Below are 21,261 nucleotides of genomic sequence, written 5' to 3' on the forward strand. Positions count from 1 at the left end.
GGACTAATGTCCGTACCAACCGTGGGTGGCGACCCTGGAGAGAAAGGTCGAGTAAAGAGACAAACTTGACTAAAGGTTTGATGTCACGGACAGACTGTAACTTAAGGGCCAAAACTCAAGGCCTACATGTTGACCGCTGGGGGCGGGGTAAACTCAACAACTGGATGGGTCTGTGTGATGCTCAAAACCGACTGAGACGGTTCTCTCGACAGGTAGGGCAAGGCAACGTGCATGACATATCCCGTGATCCCACGTGTATGACAGGTGTTCAACCCTACAGGTGTGAACAGAGGGGGGGATATGTGATATATGTGATGCAGTAACCCCTGTAACAGGTAGGGGGCGCTGCATGGTCTCCCCGGGATGTGCACGGAGTTGCATTGAGGCCATGAGAATTGACCTGCAGTGATGTCAGGATCACGTGACCAGCCCATGTGATCCATTACTGTGGGTGTGGTTCCAGGTACATAACGTGACCAGAGTGTGGGTCACATGTTCCTGTGTGGTTCCAGTGTTTGGACCTGAAGGGTCCAAGTGCAAAATCCCTGAGGGAGTTCCTGAGGGCTCGGTGTGTTCCTGTGTTGGAAGCCTGAGAGGAGGCTTCCTGGAAAGCACCTGCTGGCGTGGGAGGTCCTAGTAGGAGGACCGGATCCCGGAGCAGTGCACAGTGGATCCGGGGAAGCTACAATCCTTCAGTGGCTCTGGACTAACTAGTGTGTGCCGGCCAGGCAAGTTGGTGATCCCTGTAAGGCAGCTTACCCGGAGGTGTGGACTGGCAAGGAGTCAGCAGGTGGAGCCGGAGCTCCCGTCAGGTACCGTACAGGCCGGTAGTGCTTGTGAAGTTCTATGAACTGTGTGGTCTCCCTTGGGAACTGGTTAAGGGAGGACCAGCGTGTTTAGAGACGGCAACCCGGAGTCACATGTGCTGTCTGTGACTTGGGACGTTGGTGTAGTGTACGGCGTACGGACACCCTGGTAACTGGGCGAAGTGAGAGGCCCAGCACGTTAGTGTCCGTGAGGCAAAGCCGTACACGGAAGTGTTTGAAGCTGCAACTAAATATCACCAGTTGGTGCCTGTTGTGTTTCATGTTATGAACTGTGCGTAACCCAGTTTATGAGGCTTAATAAACCGCATGGACTGCTTTGTTTTATAAACCCGTGCCCGTGTGCTTGAATATCGCGGCCAAGTGAGTGTCCCCCAACACTCTTAGTAAGAGAAACTTTACAAGATATATACAACAGCTTATTTTGAAAGCTCTCTGAAACATCAAGAGGGGCCCCTTGGGGTAGTCAGCCTGTATACCTCATCCACTAAATGGTTGATAATGTTTCAGTCAGAAATAACAAAGCTTTCCATATGCATCTAGTGCACGTCTATTTCTACTAAGCCCCAAATGAAAACATCAAAAGTTAGAAAACTGGCAGAGCCGAAGCGAATATATGGCCCATTAGATGTTGCAGAGTTCCCACCAGGGCTGTGGAGTCGGTAATCCAAACCTCCGACTCCTCAATTTCCCGACTCCACGACTCCGACCACACAGCACGGCCTCACTACTGAGCATGTACATAAAGTGCAGCACAGAATTATCTCAGCTAAACCTCCAACTCCACAGCACGGCCTCACTACTGAGCATGTACATAAAGTGCAGCACAGATTCATCTCAGCTAAACCTCCAACCCCACAGCACGGCCTCACTACTGAGCATGTACATAAAGTGCAGCACAGATTCATCTCACCTAAACCTCCAACTCCACAGCACGGCCTCACTACTGAGCATGTTCATAAAGTGCAGCACAGATTCATCTCAGCTAAAAGCCGAGATCCTTACATCAAGAACAGAACATTTATACAGACATTTCATAACTTTCCCAAATTCTTATGAAAACATTTACAGCACATCCTGCATTGTACTACTGTACACAATTTATGATATATTGTCAGAGTCGTTCTATTTTATACCGACTCCACAAAATTGGACACTGACTCCGACTCTACGCCCACTTCTTATGAGCTGTGGTACTTGTGTCAGTAAGGGCTCATTGAGATGTCTGTGCAAATCGCTCGGACCACAGACTGGCTGCAGGTCTCCCAACCGCAGCATGATGGCTTCATATATTTCTGTGAGGCTGTCACGGTCTGGTAGGGAGAGCCATAGTGAGTCCATGCTTTGCCGTCCATGTTCGGACCAATTTGCACAGACATCTGAATGAGCCTAAGTCAGGGCAGGTTTTTACCACTGAGAGGGAATAAAAAACAATTGTTAGCGAATAGCAGAAGAGATCTTAGAAAAAAACACATGGTATGCTAACAGCAGTAAAGTTCATTGCTTTATTTCAAAAGGGCTTACCTCATTTTTTTTTTTAATGAAGTAAATGCAGGACAAGTGATAAAATATTAATATACTTATTCAGTCCCTCATCAGTGTTTCTTCAATTACTGCATCACTGCAGCCAATCGCTGATCTCATCCCTGATGCTTGTATGTATGGCTGGTGTCGAGTGATTGGCTGCAGCGGTCATAACTGGCTGCTGCTAACCACGTCTATTTTAAACCTGCAACAATCCCTTTTTAGCTTCTAAGTGTTTGTTTTTTTTTGTCTTTCTTTAGGGAGTGCTGGACAGATTTTCCCAGATTCAGCCCAAGTTGATCTTCTCAGTGGAGGCCGTAGTTTATAACGGGAAGGAACATGGTCATTTGGAGAAACTTCAGAATGTGGTGAAAGGTATTGGCTGGCATCCAATTACATATGTCTAGTACAGGGTACAGGTGGTTTATAAAGCGGTTGTCCAGGAATACAATACTTATTCTTAGGATAGGTCATCAATGTCAGATTGGTGGGGGTCCGACACCAGCCACTCTCACAGATCTGTTGCTAGTAGTTCCCTCCCATTAAGTACCCAGTGTACGGAGCCAGAGCTCACTGTGGGACTGATGTGCATTAATAAGGAATTATCCATCGTTTTGCTCTGTCTATTAAGAATGCAGCAATGCCGAACCGCTCTGTTTTCTCTGCCTGCTCATCCCACTCTCGTAGCTGAATACCACTCTGCTTCTGCTTTCCTCAGGATTACCAGATTTGAAGAAAGTTGTCGTCATCCCTTATGTTCTCCCAAAGGATAAAATAGACATCTCCAAGATTCCCAACAGGTTGGTGGGGATGAGGGCTGCTAGCCATTGTAGTGTGTTTTCTTTCATAGATGTGACAAATGAATAATTCATGAAATATCCGTCCTTTTCTTTCAGTATAATTATGTATATACAGTATTACTCAAGAAGCATTAGACTGGAATCTGGCACATTTTTTTTATTGCTTGTGGAATTTTCATTGACTTTTTTTCTAGTTTTCTGTAGAACTTAAAAGGTCTGGAAAAAAATGTAGAAAATTAATAAGATAAAAAATGGCACAACAAAATCTTGTAAACAATGCCACTAAAAACACTGAAGAAAGGATGTGGAGGCGGCCTTATAGTCACCGCCATATGTGACCATCTCCATTGATGAACCGTGTATTCGGGATGGTGCAATCCACCATGTTGGATCCAAGTCTCCCTCTACAGCTGAGCTCTGAGGGGCCACCGCACCCATGGGAGTGCTAAGAGTATACATTTTCTTTTTTTAATTTGTCGTTCTGCAAAAGCAATTCTGCGCCGTAATACTTGGTTCTCATTTACAACTCTGCTTCAGCCTTTTCTTTGTGAACATACTCTAGTATGTCTTTTATTCTAACAAGTCCTGGACTTTGACAACTGATTACACTTTTTAATATATAAGCAAGGAATGTTAGTGGCAGCATGGAGAATTGGTCTGGATTAAAGTGATTCTGTCAGCACAAAATGACTGTTCAAACCAAGCAAAGGCTCTTAGTGCACCCTTGGTGTGGCCGAGGAGTTCACTTCACCTTCCCCCATGCTTGTTTCACATCTCTGTCCTGCTCTTCTTTAACTGATAGAACTGTTTTTACAGGAGGCAAGAAAAGACTGAGATAGGGTAGATGGAAAACAAGTAGGTGGGAAGGTGCACTGAACTGTTTGGCTACACCGAGGGTGCACCAAGTGCTTGTGCTTGGTTTGAACAGTCATTTTGTGCTGACAGAAATCCTTTATGTAGCGCCTAACGAGTAGTCGTGCACAGAAGAACAGACTAAAGCATGCAAGAAGCATTGCCAAGTATTGAAACTTGATCTCCAAGTAGACCTGCTTATCAGTGTCAGATGAGCAGACCAATAATGATATAGCTGGTCATCTGCATGGGCCACAAGGTGACTCAATGGTTAGTACTGTAGCCTTGCAGCAATGGGGTCTTTGATTCGTATCCCACCATGGACAACATCTGCACACTCCAAAGACATTCTGATAGAGAATTTAGATTGTGAACCACAATGGGGACAGTGATGTTGATGTTTGTAGAGCGCTGTGAAATTTATGGCACTATATACATGAGTAAAATAAATAAAGGCTCAGGCATATAGCTGTATTTTCGGTCCAACTGTGATCCGATAAACCAGCATCTCTCACTCGGATGAATGTTAGTATGTGGAGCCGGGCACATTTTTTCTCTCTGACCATCTCAGATATTGAGATCACACTCGGCTCTTCAAGTCAGTAAGTACATGATAAACATTGGACTGCACTCGGATGACATCTAAGGCTACGTTCACATTTGCGTTGTGCGCCGCAGCGTCGGCGCCGCAACGCACAACGCAAACAAAAACGCAGCAAAACGCATGCACAACGCTGCGTTTTGTGCCGCATGCGTCCTTTTTTTCATTGATTTTGGACGCAGCAAAAATGCAACTTGCTGCGTCCTCTGCGCCCGGACGCGGGCGCCGCAGTGACGCATGCGGCGCAAAACGCAAGTGCGACGCATGTCCATGCGCCCCCATGTTAAATATAGGGGCGCATGACGCATGCGGCGATGCTGCGGCGCCCGACGCTGCGGCGCTGACCGCAAATGTGAACGTAGCCTAAGTGCAGTCTGACTTCCTCAGACTGACAGAATAGAAAAGATTGAGACTTTTTATCTCCTTTTCCTGATCACAGAAAATCAGATCACACTCTGATCAGAGGGTGATTTGCATAATAGACCCAATTTTCTGGGATGAGAGAATCTACGACTGCTGTCTACACCTGACCTAAATCATTAATAGTCCCCTGTACTGGAAAGTCATTGGGCATTTTTTCTTGCCAGTTCTGAAAAGTGAACCAGGGGTCATCACTGATGTGGTTTATTTAGTCTTAGGGCTGTCCGTGTTCAAATCAAATCGCACACGGACCAATGTTATTGGATAGGGCTGTTCAGTTTAATCTTGATATGGACCAAGTGTTCACTTGAAAAAAAGAAAACATCACAGCATGCACTAGTGTCTGGAGACTCGCCCATTGAAGTCTATAAGTGCACACAAATAAAATTCGGATTCCAAACAGATTATCTGTATTGTATCTAATTTTTCTGAATACATTACAATTCTTAATACAGTTTTCAAAATCAAATACATTTTCATATGTTAATAGCTGATATATAAAAACTGATGCACTGAAGGAATACGGATGGCAATACTGATCCTTTTTTTCCGGATGTAAATTGGACTCATTGTCATACACTTTTTCACTTTCTCATCTGAACCTGGCCTGAACAACGGTTGTTACTGTATCTGCAAATCCCCCTCTCTGTACCATCGTATTGAGACCACCTACAGCACTAGTGAATGGACGAAATTCCTGGTTTGTCTCCCCCCCCCCCCCCCCCCCATCTTTGTTATCGGAATGATAGGTACCATGTGTACTCTTGTATAAGCCGAGTTTTTCAGCACATTTTTTTTGTGCTGAAAATGCCCCCAGAAGACGTCAGGGGAGGGGTGGAGCAGTGGGTTACAGGAGGCAGAGCCGACTGCTGCGGCTAAAGCTTGTGCCCGCTGCTAAAGAGAAATTAATATTCACTGCACTGGCAATGAATATTCATTTCTCTTATAGTGCGCACAGTTACAGCCGCAGCCACTGGCTTCCAGCAGTGGCCGGGCTCTTACGGGTGCCCACTCATTAAGTTAATGAATATTCCCTCCTCTCCACTCCCATAGGCGTGGAGAGATGCTGGCAGCGGAACGAGATGCTGCGAGGGCGCGCAGGGAATGTAAGTGGGATGGGTTTTTTTTGGTTTTTTTTATAGGGATGGGGACTGGAGCCATGCTTATAAGGATAGGAAATAAGGAGCCATGCATACAAGGACGGGGATGAGGAGCCATGCATACAAGGACGGGGATGGGAAGCCATGCATACAAGAATGGGGATTGGGAGCCATGCATACAATGACGGGGATGGGGAGCCATGCATACAAGAATGGAGAGAGTCCTTGTATGCATGGCTCCCCATCCCCGTCCTTGTATGCATGGCTCCCCATCCTTGTATGCATGGCTCCCCATCCCCGTCCTTGTATGCATGGCTCCCCATCCCCATTCTTGTATGCATGGCTCCCCATCCCTGTCCTTGTATGCATGGCTCCCCATCCCTGTCCTTGTATGCATGGCTCCCCATCCCCGTCCTTTTATGCATGGCTCCCCATCCTTGTATGCATGGCTCCCCAACCCCGTCCTTGTATGCATGGCTCCCAATCCCCATTCTTGTATGCATGGCTCCCCATCCCCGTCATTGTATGCATGGCTCCCAATCCCCATTCTTGTATGCATGGCTTCCCATCCCCGCCCTTGTATGCATGGCTCCTCATCCCCGTCCTTGTATGCATGGCTCCTTATTTCCTATCCTTATAAGCATGGCTCCAGTCCCCATCCCTATAAAAAAAACCCATCCCACTTACATTCCCTGCGCGCCCTCGCAGCATCTCGTTCCGCTGCCAGCATCTCTCCACGCCTATGGGAGTGGAGAGGAGGGAATATTCGTTAACTTAATGAGTGGGCACCCGTAAGAGCCCGGCCACTGCTGGAAGCCAGTGGCTGCGGCTGTAACTGTGCGCACTATAAGAGAAATATAGCCCATCAAGAGAATGTCAAGAATGTGCAAAGCAGTCATCAAAGCAAAAGGTGGCTACTTTGAAGAACCTAGAATATAAGACATAATTTCAGTTGTTTCACACTTTTTTGTTAAGTATATAATTCCACATGTTTTAATTCATAGTTTTGATGCCTTCTGTCATGGCGCCGCTGCTCCTGCTGCTGTGCCTGCCGCCCCGTCAGCCGCCCCTTCTCCCGCTTGCCGACATACTTACCTGCACCGGCACGCTCTTCCTGCTTGTGCACGTTCTCTCTTCTGACTCACCGCAGCTTCCCGGTTCTCGCCGCATGCGCACCTCGCACTCCATGTTTCATCTGCGCACGTGCACTTCCTCTTTTGATATACAGGCGCTCCGTAGCTCCTCTCTGTGACCCTGGAGGACCCAGACCCGGAAGTCCTTCTGCACACCATGTATTTAAGGTAAACCCTTCCGCTGCTCCTTTCCTGATTGTCATTTGGGGTTCTCATGACCCAGGCCCTGTATCTCTGTCCAGTCCACGCCTGCCCTGTGTCTTCGCTATACCTCTGCCCAGTCCACGTCTGCCCTGTGTCTCCGCCACATCTCTGCCCAGTCCACGCCTGCCTGTGTCTCCGCCATATCTCTGCCCAGTCCACGTCTGCCCTGTGTCTCCGCCACATCTCTGCCCAGTCCACACCTGCCCTGTGTCTCCGCCATATCTCTGTCCAGTCCACCCCTGCCCTGTGTCTCCGCCACATCTCTGCCCAGTCCACGTCTGCCCTGTGTCTCCGCCACATCTCTGCCCAGTCCACGCCTGCCCTGTGTCTCCGCCATATCTCTGCCTAGTCCACGTCTGTCCTGTGTCTCCGCCACATCTCTGCCCAGTCCACGCCTGCCCTGTGTCTCCTCCATATCTCTGTCCAGTCCACGCCTGCCCCCTGTCTTCACCATACCTCTGCCCAGTCCACGTTCGTCCTGTGTCTCTGCCATATCTCTGTCCAGTCCTAGCCTTGTCCTGTGTCTCCATCATATCCTATCTGCCCCGTGTCTCGGTCCTATCCAGCCTACTCTGCGTCTCTGTTCTGCTCAGCCTGTTCTGCATCTTCCCTCTTGCGTTTGAATTTCCTACCACCTGTCCCCGGGTATCAGCTTCTGCGGCAATAGTCTCCCTCGGGCCTGCCCCTAAAGCTCCCTGTATTGGGGGTGGTCTACCAGGTCAGCTCACCCTTGGGAGGTTCGTTGTTGTGGTTCTGCGGGTTCACTCTAGGAGTTGCTAAAACCTCACACCTTCAGTGTGAATGTGCAATTTTCATAGTCATGAAAATACAGAAAAATCTTTAAATGAGAAGGTGTGTCCAAACTTTTGGTCTGTACTGTATATGTCTTACTTATTACAGGAGGAATGTCTTGAGAAATTTGTTCTGTACGGTTGTGTGAGCAAAATACACTCTTCTATGCCTTCAAACTACAAATTTGATAAGATTTGTTTTAGGAGCGCTCTGGAAATCAACACACCGCAGCTTTGTATGGTGTACCCAGGATTTCTGATTTATTAGCACATGTACAGCGGCATGTGAAAGTATTCACCCCCTTGGGTTTTTACCTATTTTGTTACATTACAACCTGTGTATAAATATTTTTGTGATCTGATTTGTGTGTGACGCATCAACACTAGTCTTAAGTTGGTGAAGTGATAAAAAAATCTAGGCTTAAATTTATGGGATCAAATAGCTAAAATTTGGCATGTGCATATGTATTCACCACTTTTGTGATGAAGCCCCCAAAAATTTCTGGTGCAAGCAATTACCTTCATAAGTCACATGCGTAGTGTGAAAGGGAGTCCACCTGTAACCAAACAACTCCATGAAGGCCAAGGAAATCTCCAAACAAGTCAGAGACAAAGTGGTTGAGAAGTACAAGTCATTGTTGGGTTGTAGAAAAAAAAATGTCCCAATCTCTGATGATCCCCCGGGAGCACCAACAAATCCATGATCATTAAATGAAAAGAACATGGTACCACAACAAACCTGCCAAAAGAGGGCTACCCACAAAAACTCTCAGCCCGGGCAAGGAGAGCATTAATCAGAGAGGCAGCACAGAGACCAAAGGTAACCCTGAAAGTGGTGCAGAGTTCCCAAGCAGCAACATGGGGATTCTATGGGAGTGAACATGGGGATTCTATGGGGGTGACATGCAGCACATGGGGAGGCTATGGGGGTTACATGCTGCACACGGGGGTGTCATGCTGCACATAGGGAGACTATGGGGTGTCATGATGTACATGGGGAGGCTATGGGGGTGTCATATTGCAGACGGGGAGGCTCTGGGGGTGTCATGCTGCACATGGGGAGGCTGTGTGGGGCTCATGCTGTACATAGGGAGGCTGTGTGGGGCTCATGCTGTACATAGGGAGGCTGTGTGAGGCTCATACTGTACATGGGGAGGCTGTGTGGGGCTCATGCTGTACATGGGGAGGCTGTGTGGGGCTCATACTGTACATGGGGAGGCTGTGTGGGGCTCATGCAGTATATGGAGAGGTTGTGTGGGGCTCATGCAGTGTAAATGGGGAGGTTGTGTGGGGCTCATGCCGTATATAGGGGGGCTGTGTGGGGCTCATGCCATATATAGGGAGGCTGTGTGGGGCTCAAGCCGTACATGGGGAGGCTGAGAGGGGTTCATGCTGTACATGGGGAGGCTGTGTGAGGCTCATGCTGTACATGGGGAGGCTGTGTGGGGCTCATGCTGTACATAGGGAGTCTGTGTGAGGCTCATGCCGTATATGGGGAGGCTGTGTGGGGCTCATGCTGTACATGGGGAGGCTGTGTGAGGCTCATGCTGTAAATGGGGAGGCTGTGTGAGGCTCATGCTGTACATGGGGAGGCTGTGTGAGGCTCCTGCTGTACATGGGGAGGCTGTGTGAGGCTCATGCCGTATATGGGGAGGCTGTGTGGGGCTCATGCTGTACATGGGGAGGCTGTGTGAGGCTCATGCTGTAAATGGGGAGGCTGTGTGAGGCTCATGCTGTACATGGGGAGGCTGTGTGAGGCTCATGCTGTACATGGGGAGGCTGTGGGGCTCATGCTGTAAATGGGGAGGCTGTGTGAGGCTCATGCTGTACATGGGGAGGCTGTGTGAGGCTCATGCTGTACATGGGGAGGCTGTGTGAGGCTCATGCCGTATATAGGGAGGCAGTGTGGGGCTTATGCAGTGTATATGGAGAAGATGTGTATGGCTCATGCCATATATAGGGAGGTTGTGTGGGGCTCATGCCGTATATAAGGAGGCTGTGTGAGGCTGATGCTGTATATAAGGGGCTGTGGGGGGGGGGTTAAAATATATGTATGTATATATATATATATATATATATATATATATATATATATATATATATATTATATATATAGAGGGGTGTCAGCATACTTAATTATGCTCAATATTAAGTGATAAAATTAATATTCGTAAATTAATGTTGAGTAGAATTAATTTCAAGCTATTAGTTCGGCCATCCACAACAGTCATGGTCTCTCAAGTGGCTCCTTGGGGAAATTAATTGCCCACCCCTGATCTAACATGAAGGAGCTGGAGCAGTTTTGTCTTGAGGAATGGGCAAAAATGCCAGTGGTAAGATGTGGAAAGCTCATAGAGACTTATCCAAAGGGACTTGCAGCTGTAATTGCTTTAAAAGGATACTTTACAAAGTGCTGACTTTAGGGGGTTGAATAGTTATGCACACTGAAGTTTTCAGTTATTTTGTCCTACTTGTTGTTTGCTTCACAATAATAAGAAAGCAAAATGTTCACAGTTTTAGGCAAACCCTAAAAAACTGTGAAATTCCAGGTTGTAAGGTAGCACAACACAAAAAATGCCAAGGGGATGAATACTTTCACAGTCCACTGTAGGCACTTTAAATAGGGTCACAGACAAAGAAAGGAAAAGTTCCCTTGGAACCAAGAGCCAATAGTAATATTAGGGGCATGAATAGAAATGTGAAACTCCTCCCGCACATCAGTGTTAGTTGATCCCTATGACACTGTGGTTACAAGACTAGATGGAGAACAGTCATAAAATGGAATCTGTTCTCTCACAGTTGTATGTGCACATTACATAAGCAGGGGATTAATTACATAGAGCTGTGCCCTATGCAAAGCTTTTAATGGGAATCTGTGCCAGGTTTTTGCTAACCTATAGCAGCATGATGTTTGAGAAAAGATCCTGATTCCGGTCATGTATTACTTGCCAGGTTTTGATAAAATGACTTATCTCTACTGCGTATCTACCAGTTCTCTCAATGATGAGCTTTGTATAACCCCGCCCACACCACTGATTGGCAGCTTTCTGCCTATGCACAGCATACATAGAAACCTGTCGATCAGTGGTGGGAGTGTGGTTGGACTACATGACGGCAGCAGGCCAAGTAGTCCTCTAGTGGTAAACTCCTGCTGATAAAACTACAACAAGCAGCCCAGTAAGTAGCATATTGCTGGAATCGGTGTCTCTGTCTCTACCTCACGGTGCTGTTAAATTAGGTAGCAAAAATTTTGACAGATTCCCTTTTAAATTCATCCATCTTTTGAGCATGCCACCTCAGTCCAGACCCCAGACTAGATCCCTAAATTGGATCTTAGACCATTTACTTTATCTTGCTTATGGCTTCTTTTGTCTTCAGGTCCTGGTGTGCATGGACATGTGGCCAGCTAAGTGTCCTGGCGGTATGCCACGCAGGGCATCAGGACCTTGTATGCGGCACCATGTACAGCGCCACCTTAATGTCATAGTGAGATAACAGCTGCACATTTTTGACTCCTGTCGGCCATTTTATGTTCAGCTTTCCCTTGTAGACCTCATTGGTTGAGTTTTCTGTCAAAATTATAGACATTAAATTGGTTCTTCCATCTAAAATGAAGATCGGCCTAATTTTCCTGTAACCTAAGACGAAGGTGATGGCACAGCCGCTGAATGGAAGGAGGGTATAGACTGATGCTGACCGCTTTGAGGCTACGCTCACACTTCTGTTTTAACATTTCCTTTTTTCTGTTTTTCGGATTTAATGTAAAAAAAAAATCTGATTCAAATGTAGGTAGGGGGGGAAATTATCATGGGGTCCGTGTGGGCTCAGTTATGCGCCCATTTTAGGACCGAAGAAAAGCTTCTACCTGATGCGCTTTTCTTCCATTTACATAACAGAACCCAAGTGGGCCCCATAATAATCAGTAGGGGCCCCCTGATTCCTATTACATCAATTAGAAAGATCCGATTTTTTTACATTAATTCTGATTCTGTTCCTTAAAAAACCAGGACAGATAAATAAAATGTTAAAACGCAGGTGTGAAGCCTGATAATAAAACCACCTATGCAAATGGAAGGCGCAGAAGCAGGTTTATCCCCGGAAGTTAAGAGCCAAGAAAACATCCAGACTGTGTACTTCACCCCTGGTCACCGAGCGGTTAACACATATTTCAGGAGCTGCTAAATTATGGTAATGCATTGACATTTTTCATGTAAATTTCTGGGACAAGCATTCACTTGAGTGTCTGGAAGAGAAGATTTATCTCTTCATAATGAGTGAAAATTGAAAATCATATTGCGGCGAGCGCCCTCCCTCCATTTCTTTTGCATTATTATAGTTATTTTTGTGTGATTATTTTTCCGCTAAATGTAATTTTTCATGGCGAGTTGCGGTACTTACCCATTTACCGATTAAGATAGGAAATGGCTTGGTTCTTCGGTATAGTGACTAGATGTGTCACCAGTGGGGATTTCCAGTGCCACGTATATGGGCCCACTGTGCATTATTACGTATACACTTTATTATGGTGGGCATCTTGTACCTGATTAAGACCTTCTTATCTAGCATAAAAACCCCGAACCTGTTTGATGGGCTCTTTCTTTGTCTTTGCCGTCTGTCTCCATTTTCCTTGCTATTGTGCTCTCCCATCTGCCAAGTAAAAGGCAATTCATAAATCTTCCGCCTTATTGCATGGTCTGTACTTGTGCCTGACCTTCCTTTCTTGCACTTTTATCTCTGAAATTGTCTTTCCTAATGCACTTTGTAGAAATAATTAAATGTTTAATTTATATATGAATCCCATTTGTGCTTGAGACTCAGGCTGTCGCGGCGGTACAGTACCATGAATTTATTAACTGTACTGTTGGCGCTGCATAAAATCTCCTGCATCTCCCATTTTACGCGCTTTGTGCTGGCATCTGCCAAGAGGAAAAGTTTGTCACAAAACAGAATGTCTGTGCCAGTGTCAGGCATTTGTATTGGCAGTAATAACGAAGTGGCAGAGTCATCGCAGACATGGTGCCACAGAGGCATTATCATAATTCATGTTGCTTGCGGGTGATGTATTTGTGGCACTTCGCTTTTGCCAGGTGTTTTTTTTTTAAATCTGCCATATAGCTATGGACCTTTTTATCTAGTGCTACTTTTTTATGGTCTTTATCAAGGAGGCAGCACTTACAGGGTAATAATACAGATCGGCCTAAAGACACGGCCTCAGAGGATCCTGTGGGCACCGCCAACTTGATAAACACCATAAAAATGAGCACTTAATAAAATACCCGTATGGTGGATGTTAATGAAGAAATAATTGAAATGTTCACAAGATCAGTGGTAATAAAAAAAGAGCAAAAACTGGTCCCTCTTGACAGCTGAAATGTCCTCTTTAAAGACTTGTGTTTATTTCTTAGTAAATAATAGTATTCCTATACTATAACACGTTTGGAACTTTTCTTCTTAAAAAAGCCTGTTATTCTTCCTGGAAATGCACAAGTAAAGTGACAGCTGTGTTACCCCTCGGGGGTGTGTCCCTCCACTCTCACTGTCCTATCAGTGCTGGAGGTGTCACATTGTGTAGAGACACACCCATCAGTCATGGCCAATCGGAATGGCCAGTTTGTTTTATGAAATTCCAGGAGGAATAACAGATGACTGCACAAGGCAAAGTTACAAGAAAAGATGCCTCAGAATTTCTATTTTAAGGGGAATACAAGTATTTTACTTATACCAACAGCAAGGAGGCCTGATGGGGCATTTTTAAGGGGTCTATCTACATGTTATTTACATAAACATGTCATTACTTAATAAATCTATTACATTGCTTATTGTACCCGAGGGAAGTATTTAGTATAGCCCAGTGGGTGCCATTAGACTTTTTCCGGGACACCATTAGAAATGGTCAACAAGCTTTAGTGTCACTTAAATCGGGATGACCTTTTGAAGTTCTCACTTATCTGCATGTTAGGTGAAAATTTGCTGATCGGTAGGGTCCCGGCACAGTTCCTGATGTAAAGTTTTCTTATAAAGACTTAAATCGGCAGAATTTTAGCACAACAAGTTTTGATGTCTGCGAATTGAAAATGCCGCTGCGAACAATAATATGGGCTGTAAATGTGGATCGGTATATCATTAATACAGCTATGTAGCAATACACTTAAGGGTTTGTCCTGTCTTATTTCTTCAGGAGCACAAGTCTCCCCTGCCTCCTGGCTTATTGCTTGCCCGGAGCTGTGCGCTCTTGAAGATTTCCAGTTTGGACAAATGGCCGTGTCGTGCTGGTGGCTGAGTCATCTCTCAGGCTGCCAGCATAAGAGAAAATGCATAGGGGGACTGAAGCAGGTCGACGCCAGCATTACATGCTCCTTGCCTAGGAAACTGACCACCTCTGAGACTGCAAAGTTAGCCGGTATCCTTGGCAACAAGCCGTAACCTCTAGAACTAAAAATCCCTCTGTCCTTGAGAATAGAGAGGATTTTTTTTAATAAGAAATAAAGTTGCTTGTTTTTACCAATCTTGATAGGATGAAACAACCCCTTTAACCTATAACCAATCCATATTAAAAAATTAAAGTTTAGGTTCTTTGGAGCAATGCATGCACCACATGAATAGTTAATTTTTAACCAATAATCATAAGGGGATACATTATTACTGATGCAGTAAAATGCTGATGAGGGCTTCCTAAATTGTTTCTATGCAGATTTTAGTGTTTTTGTTGATTTTCACAACATATGATATTTTGGCAGAAAATGAGAAATTGATGGCTCTTTGGTACTGCGCACTGATCCACCGGGTAATGTAATTTACAGAAATGTTCTTCTCTTTTACCAGTGTATTTCTGGATGACTTCTTGGCAACTGGAAAAGTTGGGGACCAACCCCCTCAGCTGGAATTTGAGCAGCTGCCCTTCAACCATCCTCTTTATATTATGTATTCATCTGGCACAACAGGTGCCCCCAAGTGTATGGTGCACTCCGCCGGGGTAAGCATTGGACCGCTAACTTTAGTCTATGACAGATGTCTATTTTGTAGTTATAAAACCACTGTTTCTAGATTATGGAAATTCATTGTATTGTTGCAGGATGTATCTTGCACTGGTTTATTGCTTCAAAGCAAACATATTGGAAATTCCTATTCTACACCACCTTTTTTTACCCTGTGCTGCGCCATCATTGCAGACTGAGTGGTGTAATGTTGGTGCACCCTCTGCTGGTTTGCTTTTTTTGCCTGTCGTTAAGGCCCATAAGAATGAGTGCACCTAACAATGCTCATTCACGATTATTGGTCCTTCTAAACAGGCTGGAAATCACTCAATGAGCGAAGAAACCCGCTCCTCCATCGTAGGAAATTTATTTTTAAGCAAATTTGAAAATCATTCTCGGCTGCACAATATCACATGGAAACTTGCTGTTGAGACAATAATAGGTTAACAATACAAACCCTGAACAAAAAATACAAAAACATGTTTAATCTGATGTTTGGATGATTATGGAGGACAGAAGCAGACGACTCACATATTATATATGTACAGGTCCTTCTCAAAAAATTAGCATATAGTGTTAAATTTCATTATTTACCATAATGTAATGATTACAATTAAACTTTCATATATTATAGATTCATTATCCACCAACTGAAATTTGTCAGGTCTTTTATTGTTTTAATACTGATGATTTTGGCATACAACTCCTGATAACCCAAAAAACCTGTCTCAATAAATTAGCATATCAAGAAAAGGTTCTCTAAATGACCTATTACCCTAATCTTCTGAATCAACTAATTAACTCTAAACACATGCAAAAGATACCCGAGGCTTTTAAAAACTCCCTGCCTGGTTCATTACTCAAAACCCCCATCATGGGTAAGACTAGCGACCTGACAGATGTCAAGAAGGCCATCATTGACACCCTCAAGCAAGAGGGTAAGACCCAGAAAGAAATTTCTCAACAAATAGGCTGTTCCCAGAGTGCTGTATCAAGGCACCTCAATGGTAAGTCTGTTGGAAGGAAACAATGTGGCAGAAAACGCTGTACAACGAGAAGAGGTGACCGGACCCTGAGGAAGATTGTGGAGAAGGACCGATTCCAGACCTTGGGGAACCTGAGGAAGCAGTGGACTGAGTCTGGCGTGTGCAGGAAATGGGCTACAGGTGCCGCATTCCCCAGGTAAAGCCACTTTTGAACCATAAACAGCGGCAGAAGCGCCTGACCTGGGCTACAGAGAAGCAGCACTGGACTGTTGCTAAGTGGTCCCAAGTACTTTTTTCTGATGAAAGCAAATTTTGCATGTCATTCGGAAATCAAGGTGCCAGAGTCTGGAGGAAGACTGGGGAGAAGGAAATGCCAAAATGCCTGAAGTCCAGTGTCAAGTACCCACAGTCAGTGATGGTGTGGGGTGCCATGTCAGCTGCTGGTGTTGGTCCACTGTGTTTCATCAAGGGCAGGGTCAATGCAGCTAGCTATCAGGAGATTTTGGAGCACTTCATGCTTCCATCGGCTGAAATGCTTTATGGAGATGAAGATTTCATTTTTCAGCACGACCTGGCACCTGCTCACAGTGCCAAAACCACTGGTAAATGGTTTACTGACCATGGTATTACTGTGCTCAATTGGCCTGCCAACTCTCCTGACCTGAACCCCATAGAGAATCTGTGGGATATTGTGAAGAGAAAGTTGAGAGACGCAAGACCCAACACTCTGGATGAGCTTAAGGCCGCTATTGAAGCATCCTGGGCCTCCATAACATCTCAGCAGTGTCACAGGCTGATTGCCTCCATGCCACGCCGCATTGAAGCAGTCATTTCTGCCAAGGGATTCCCGACCAAGTATTGAGTGCATAACTGAACATTATTATTTGATGTTTTTTTTGTTTGGTATTAAAAAACACTTTTATTTGATTGGTCGGGTGAAATATGCTAATTTATTGAGACAGGTTTTTTGGGTTATCAGGAGTTGTATGCCAAAATCATCAGTATTAAAACAATAAAAGACCTGACAAATTTCAGTTGGTGGATAATGAATCTATAATATATGAAAGTTTAATTGTAATCATTACATTATGGTAAATAATGAAATTTAACACTATATGCTAATTTTTTGAGAAGGACCTGTATGTAGTACTTAGTAGCTTGTATCAGTCCTAGCCATTGAAGCCCGTCCTTGCCACTGCAGGCAGATCTTAGAATCCAGGAACAAAGCCTTCTCGCACGCATTTACTCATCTTACTATAACGTCAGCAGAGCAGACGATGTGTGAAGCGCGCACGAGCCTGTCTGCTGACTACAATGTGCATTCTCACCTAAGGAGCTGCTGTGTCTTCAGCACTTCCATCAGATGTTCCTGGCGTGTGAGACTGCAGGGTGACATTAACCATGTGCTTACTAGAAGGTTTCTGACTAGATTGATGATTATTTGGGTGGGGGAAGGACACTGGGGGGGTAATCTCCTGCTATAAACATTTTTCCTAAATAAAAAATACCTGTAAAAGGTAGGATCCATTGATGCCATGTGATGCGCAGCATTAACCCCTTAACGAACGCCGATACGCCTTTTAACGGCGGACGCTAAGGGTACTTAATCCACAGCGCCGTTAATTAACGGCGCTGTGGAAAAAGTGAATAGCGCCCCCCAGAGTCGGATTTTCTCTGGGGTCTCGGTTGCCGAGGGTAGCCGAGACCCCAGAGAACATGATTCGGGGGGTTTTTACCGACCCCCGAGTTGCGATCGCCGGTAATTAACCGTTTACCGGTGGTCGCAACAAAAAAAAAAAAAAACGCGATTTGCCGTTTAATTTCTCTGTCCTCCGATGTGATCGCACATCGGAGGACAGAGAAATGTGGTCCCCGATGGCCCCCAATAGCCCCCCAATACTTACCTACCTCCCCCGGTGCTCCTCGTGTCTCCCCATGGGCGCCGCCATCTTTTTTCCGGGAAAAAATGGCGGGCGCACGCGCAGTGCGCCCGCCGCCCGGCACCCGGATGTTCTTTGGGGTCTCGGCTGCCGGGGGTAGCCGAGACCCCAAACAACATGATCGGGGTCGGTTTGCACCGACCCCTGCTTTGCGATCGCCGGTAATTAACAGTTTACCGGCGACCGCAAAAAAAAAAAAAAAAAAAAAGCGATCAGTTATTTCTCTGTCCTCTGATGTGATCGCACATCAGAGGACAGAGAAATAGGGGGATTCGGGGACCCTATCATACTCACCCGGGGTCCCTGGGTCCTCTTCTGTCTTCTCCTGCCAGCCGGCTTTTTCATCATGGCGGGCGCATGCGCAGTGCGCCCGCCATCTGCTGCCATCTGCCGGCCGGCAGGAGAAGACAAGTTGGGGCTAAAATTAGGGTTAGGGTTAGAGTTAGGGTTAGGGTTAGGGTTGGGGCTAAATTTAGGGTTAGGGTTAGGGCTAGGGTTAGGGTTAGGCTACTTTCACACTAGCGTTTTTTGGCTTCCGTCGCAATGCGTCGTTGGAGAAAAAACGCATCCTGCAAAAGTGCTTGCAGGATGCGTTTTTTCTCCATTGGCTTGCATTAGCGACGCATTGCGACGGATTGCCACATGTCGCATCCATCGTGCGACGGATGCGTCGTGCTTCGGCGGACCGTCGACACAAAAAAAACTACATGTAACTTTTTTGTGCGACGTGTCCGCCATTTCCGACCGCGCATGCGTGGCCGGAACTCCGCCCCCGCCTCCCCGCACCTCACAATGGGGCAGCGGATGCGTTGAAAAAACAGCATCCGCTGCACCCGTTGTGCGGCGCTTACAACGCTAGCGTCGGTACGTCGGCCCGACACACTGCGATGGGCCGAGTACGACGCTAGTGTGAAAGTAGCCTTAGGCTTCTTTCACACTTGCGTCGGTACGGGGCGGTCGCAATGCGTCGGCCCGATGTACCGACGCACGTTGTGAAAATTGTGCACAACGTGGGCAGCGGATGCAGTTTTTCAACGCATCCGCTGCCCAGTCTATGTCCTGGGGAGGAGGGGGCAGAGTTACAGCCACGCATCCGTGGAAATGGCGGACGCGACGTACAAAAAAAAGGTTACATTGAACTTTTTTTGTGACGACGGGGGCTAAAGTTATGGTTAGGGTTGGGGCTAAAGTTAGGGTTGGGGCTAAAGTTAGGGTTAGAGTTGGGATTGGGGTTAGGGTTTGGATTAGGGTTGGGATTAGTGTTACGTTTGGGATTAGGGTTGGGATTAGTGTTACGTTTGGGATTAGGGTTGGGATTAGGGTTAGGGTTGGGATTAGGGTTAGGGGTGTGTTGGATTTAGGGTTTTGATTAGGGTTATGGTTAGGGTTGAGATTAGGGCTGTTTTGGGGTTAGGGTTGTGATTATCGTTAGGGTTGTGATTAGGATTATGGATCGGGTTGAGATTAGGGTTAGGGCTGTGTTGGAGTTAGGGATGGAGTTATAATTTGGGGGTTTCCACTGTTTAGGTACATCAGGGGGGTCTCCAAACACGACAGCCAATTTTGCGCTAAAAAAGTCAGATGGTACTCCCTCCCTTCTGAGCTCTGCCGTGCGCCCAAACAGTGGTTTACCCCCACATATGGGGCATCAGCGTACTCGGGATAAATTGGACAACAACTTTTGGGGTCCAATTTCTCCTGTTACCCTTGTGAAAATAAAAACTTGGGGGCTAAAAATCTTTTTTGTTGGAAAAAAATATATTTTTTTATTTTCACTACTCTGCATTATAAATTTCTGTGAAGCACTTGAGCTTTCAAAGTTCTCACCACATATCTAGATAAGTTCCTTAGGGGGTCTAGTTTCCAAAATTTGGTCACTTGTGGGGGTTTCTACTGTTTAGGTACATTAGGGGTCTGCAAACGCAACATAACGCCCGCAGACAATTCTATCAAAGTCTGCATTGCAAAATGGCGCTCCTTCCCTTCCGAGCTCTGCCGTGCGCCCAAACAGTGGTTTACCCCCACATATGGGGTACCAGCATACTCAGGACAAATTGGACAACAACTTTTGGGGTCCAATTTCTCTTGTTACCCTTGTGAAAATAAAAATTTGGGGGCTAAAAAAATCTTTTTTGTGGGAAAAAAAATATTTTTTATTTTCACTACTCTGCATTATAAACTTCTGTGAAGCACTTGGGCATTCAAAGTTCTCACCACATATCTAGATAAGTTCCTTGGGGGGTCTATTTTCCAAAATGGGGTCACTTGTTGGGGGTTTCTACTGTTTAGGTACATTAGGGGTCTGCAAAGGCAACATAACGCCCGCAGACAATTCTATCAAAGTCTGCATTCCAAAATGGCACTCCTTCCCTTCCGAGCTCTGCCGTGCGCCCAAACAGTGGTTTACCCCCACATATGGGGTACCAGCATACTCAGGACAAATTGGACAACAACTTTTGGGGTCCAATTTCTCTTGTTACCCTTGTGAAAATAAAAACTTGGGGGCTAAAAAATCTTTATTGTTAAAAAATATATATTTTTTATTTTCACGACTCTGCATTATAAACTTCTGTGATGCACTTGGGCATTCAAAGTTCTCACTACACATCTAGATAAGTTCCATGGGGGGTCTAGTTTCCAAAATGGGGTCACTTTTGGGGGGTTTCTGCTGTTTAGGCACATCAGGGGCTCTCCAAACGCGACATGGCGTCCGATCTCAATTCCAGTCAATTTTGCATTGAAAAGTCAAATGGCGCTCCTTTGCTTCCGAGCTCAGCCATGCGCCCAAACAGTGGTTTACCCCCACATATGGGGTGTCGGCGTACTCAAGACAAATTGTACAACAGCTTCTGGGGTCCATTTTCTCCTGTTACCCTTGGTAAAATAAAAATTTGGAGGCAAAAAGATCATTTTTGTAGAAAAAATGTGATTTTTTTTATTTTCACGGCTCTACGTTATAAACTTCTGTGAAGCACCTGGGGGTTTAAAGTGCTCACCACACATCTATATAAGTTCCTTAAGGGGTCTAGTTTCCAAAATGGTGTCATATGTGGGGGGTCTCTACTGTTTAGGCACATCAGCGGCTCTCCAAACGTGACATGGCGTCCGATCT

At 45.8% G+C, this 21,261-nt stretch overlaps 2 protein-coding genes across 2 annotated transcripts in view; one reads left to right on the top strand and one right to left on the bottom strand.

The window, feature by feature from the left end:
• The window catches only part of AACS (acetoacetyl-CoA synthetase), a 157,586-nt gene that overhangs the window by 93,250 nt on the left and 43,075 nt on the right, over positions 1-21,261 (top strand). The window contains exons 6-8 of the mRNA XM_077293263.1: positions 2,609-2,723; positions 3,067-3,148; positions 15,072-15,222. Of these exons, the coding sequence (XP_077149378.1) occupies positions 2,609-2,723; positions 3,067-3,148; positions 15,072-15,222 (348 nt within the window). The remainder of the gene's footprint in view (positions 1-2,608; positions 2,724-3,066; positions 3,149-15,071; positions 15,223-21,261) is intronic.
• The window catches only part of LOC143811948 (uncharacterized), a 230,289-nt gene that overhangs the window by 32,822 nt on the left and 176,206 nt on the right, over positions 1-21,261 (bottom strand). The window lies entirely within an intron of this gene.

The sequence above is a fragment of the Ranitomeya variabilis genome, chromosome 1 (genome assembly GCF_051348905.1).
Source record: "Ranitomeya variabilis isolate aRanVar5 chromosome 1, aRanVar5.hap1, whole genome shotgun sequence".
Classification (NCBI taxonomy): Eukaryota; Metazoa; Chordata; class Amphibia; order Anura; family Dendrobatidae; genus Ranitomeya; species Ranitomeya variabilis.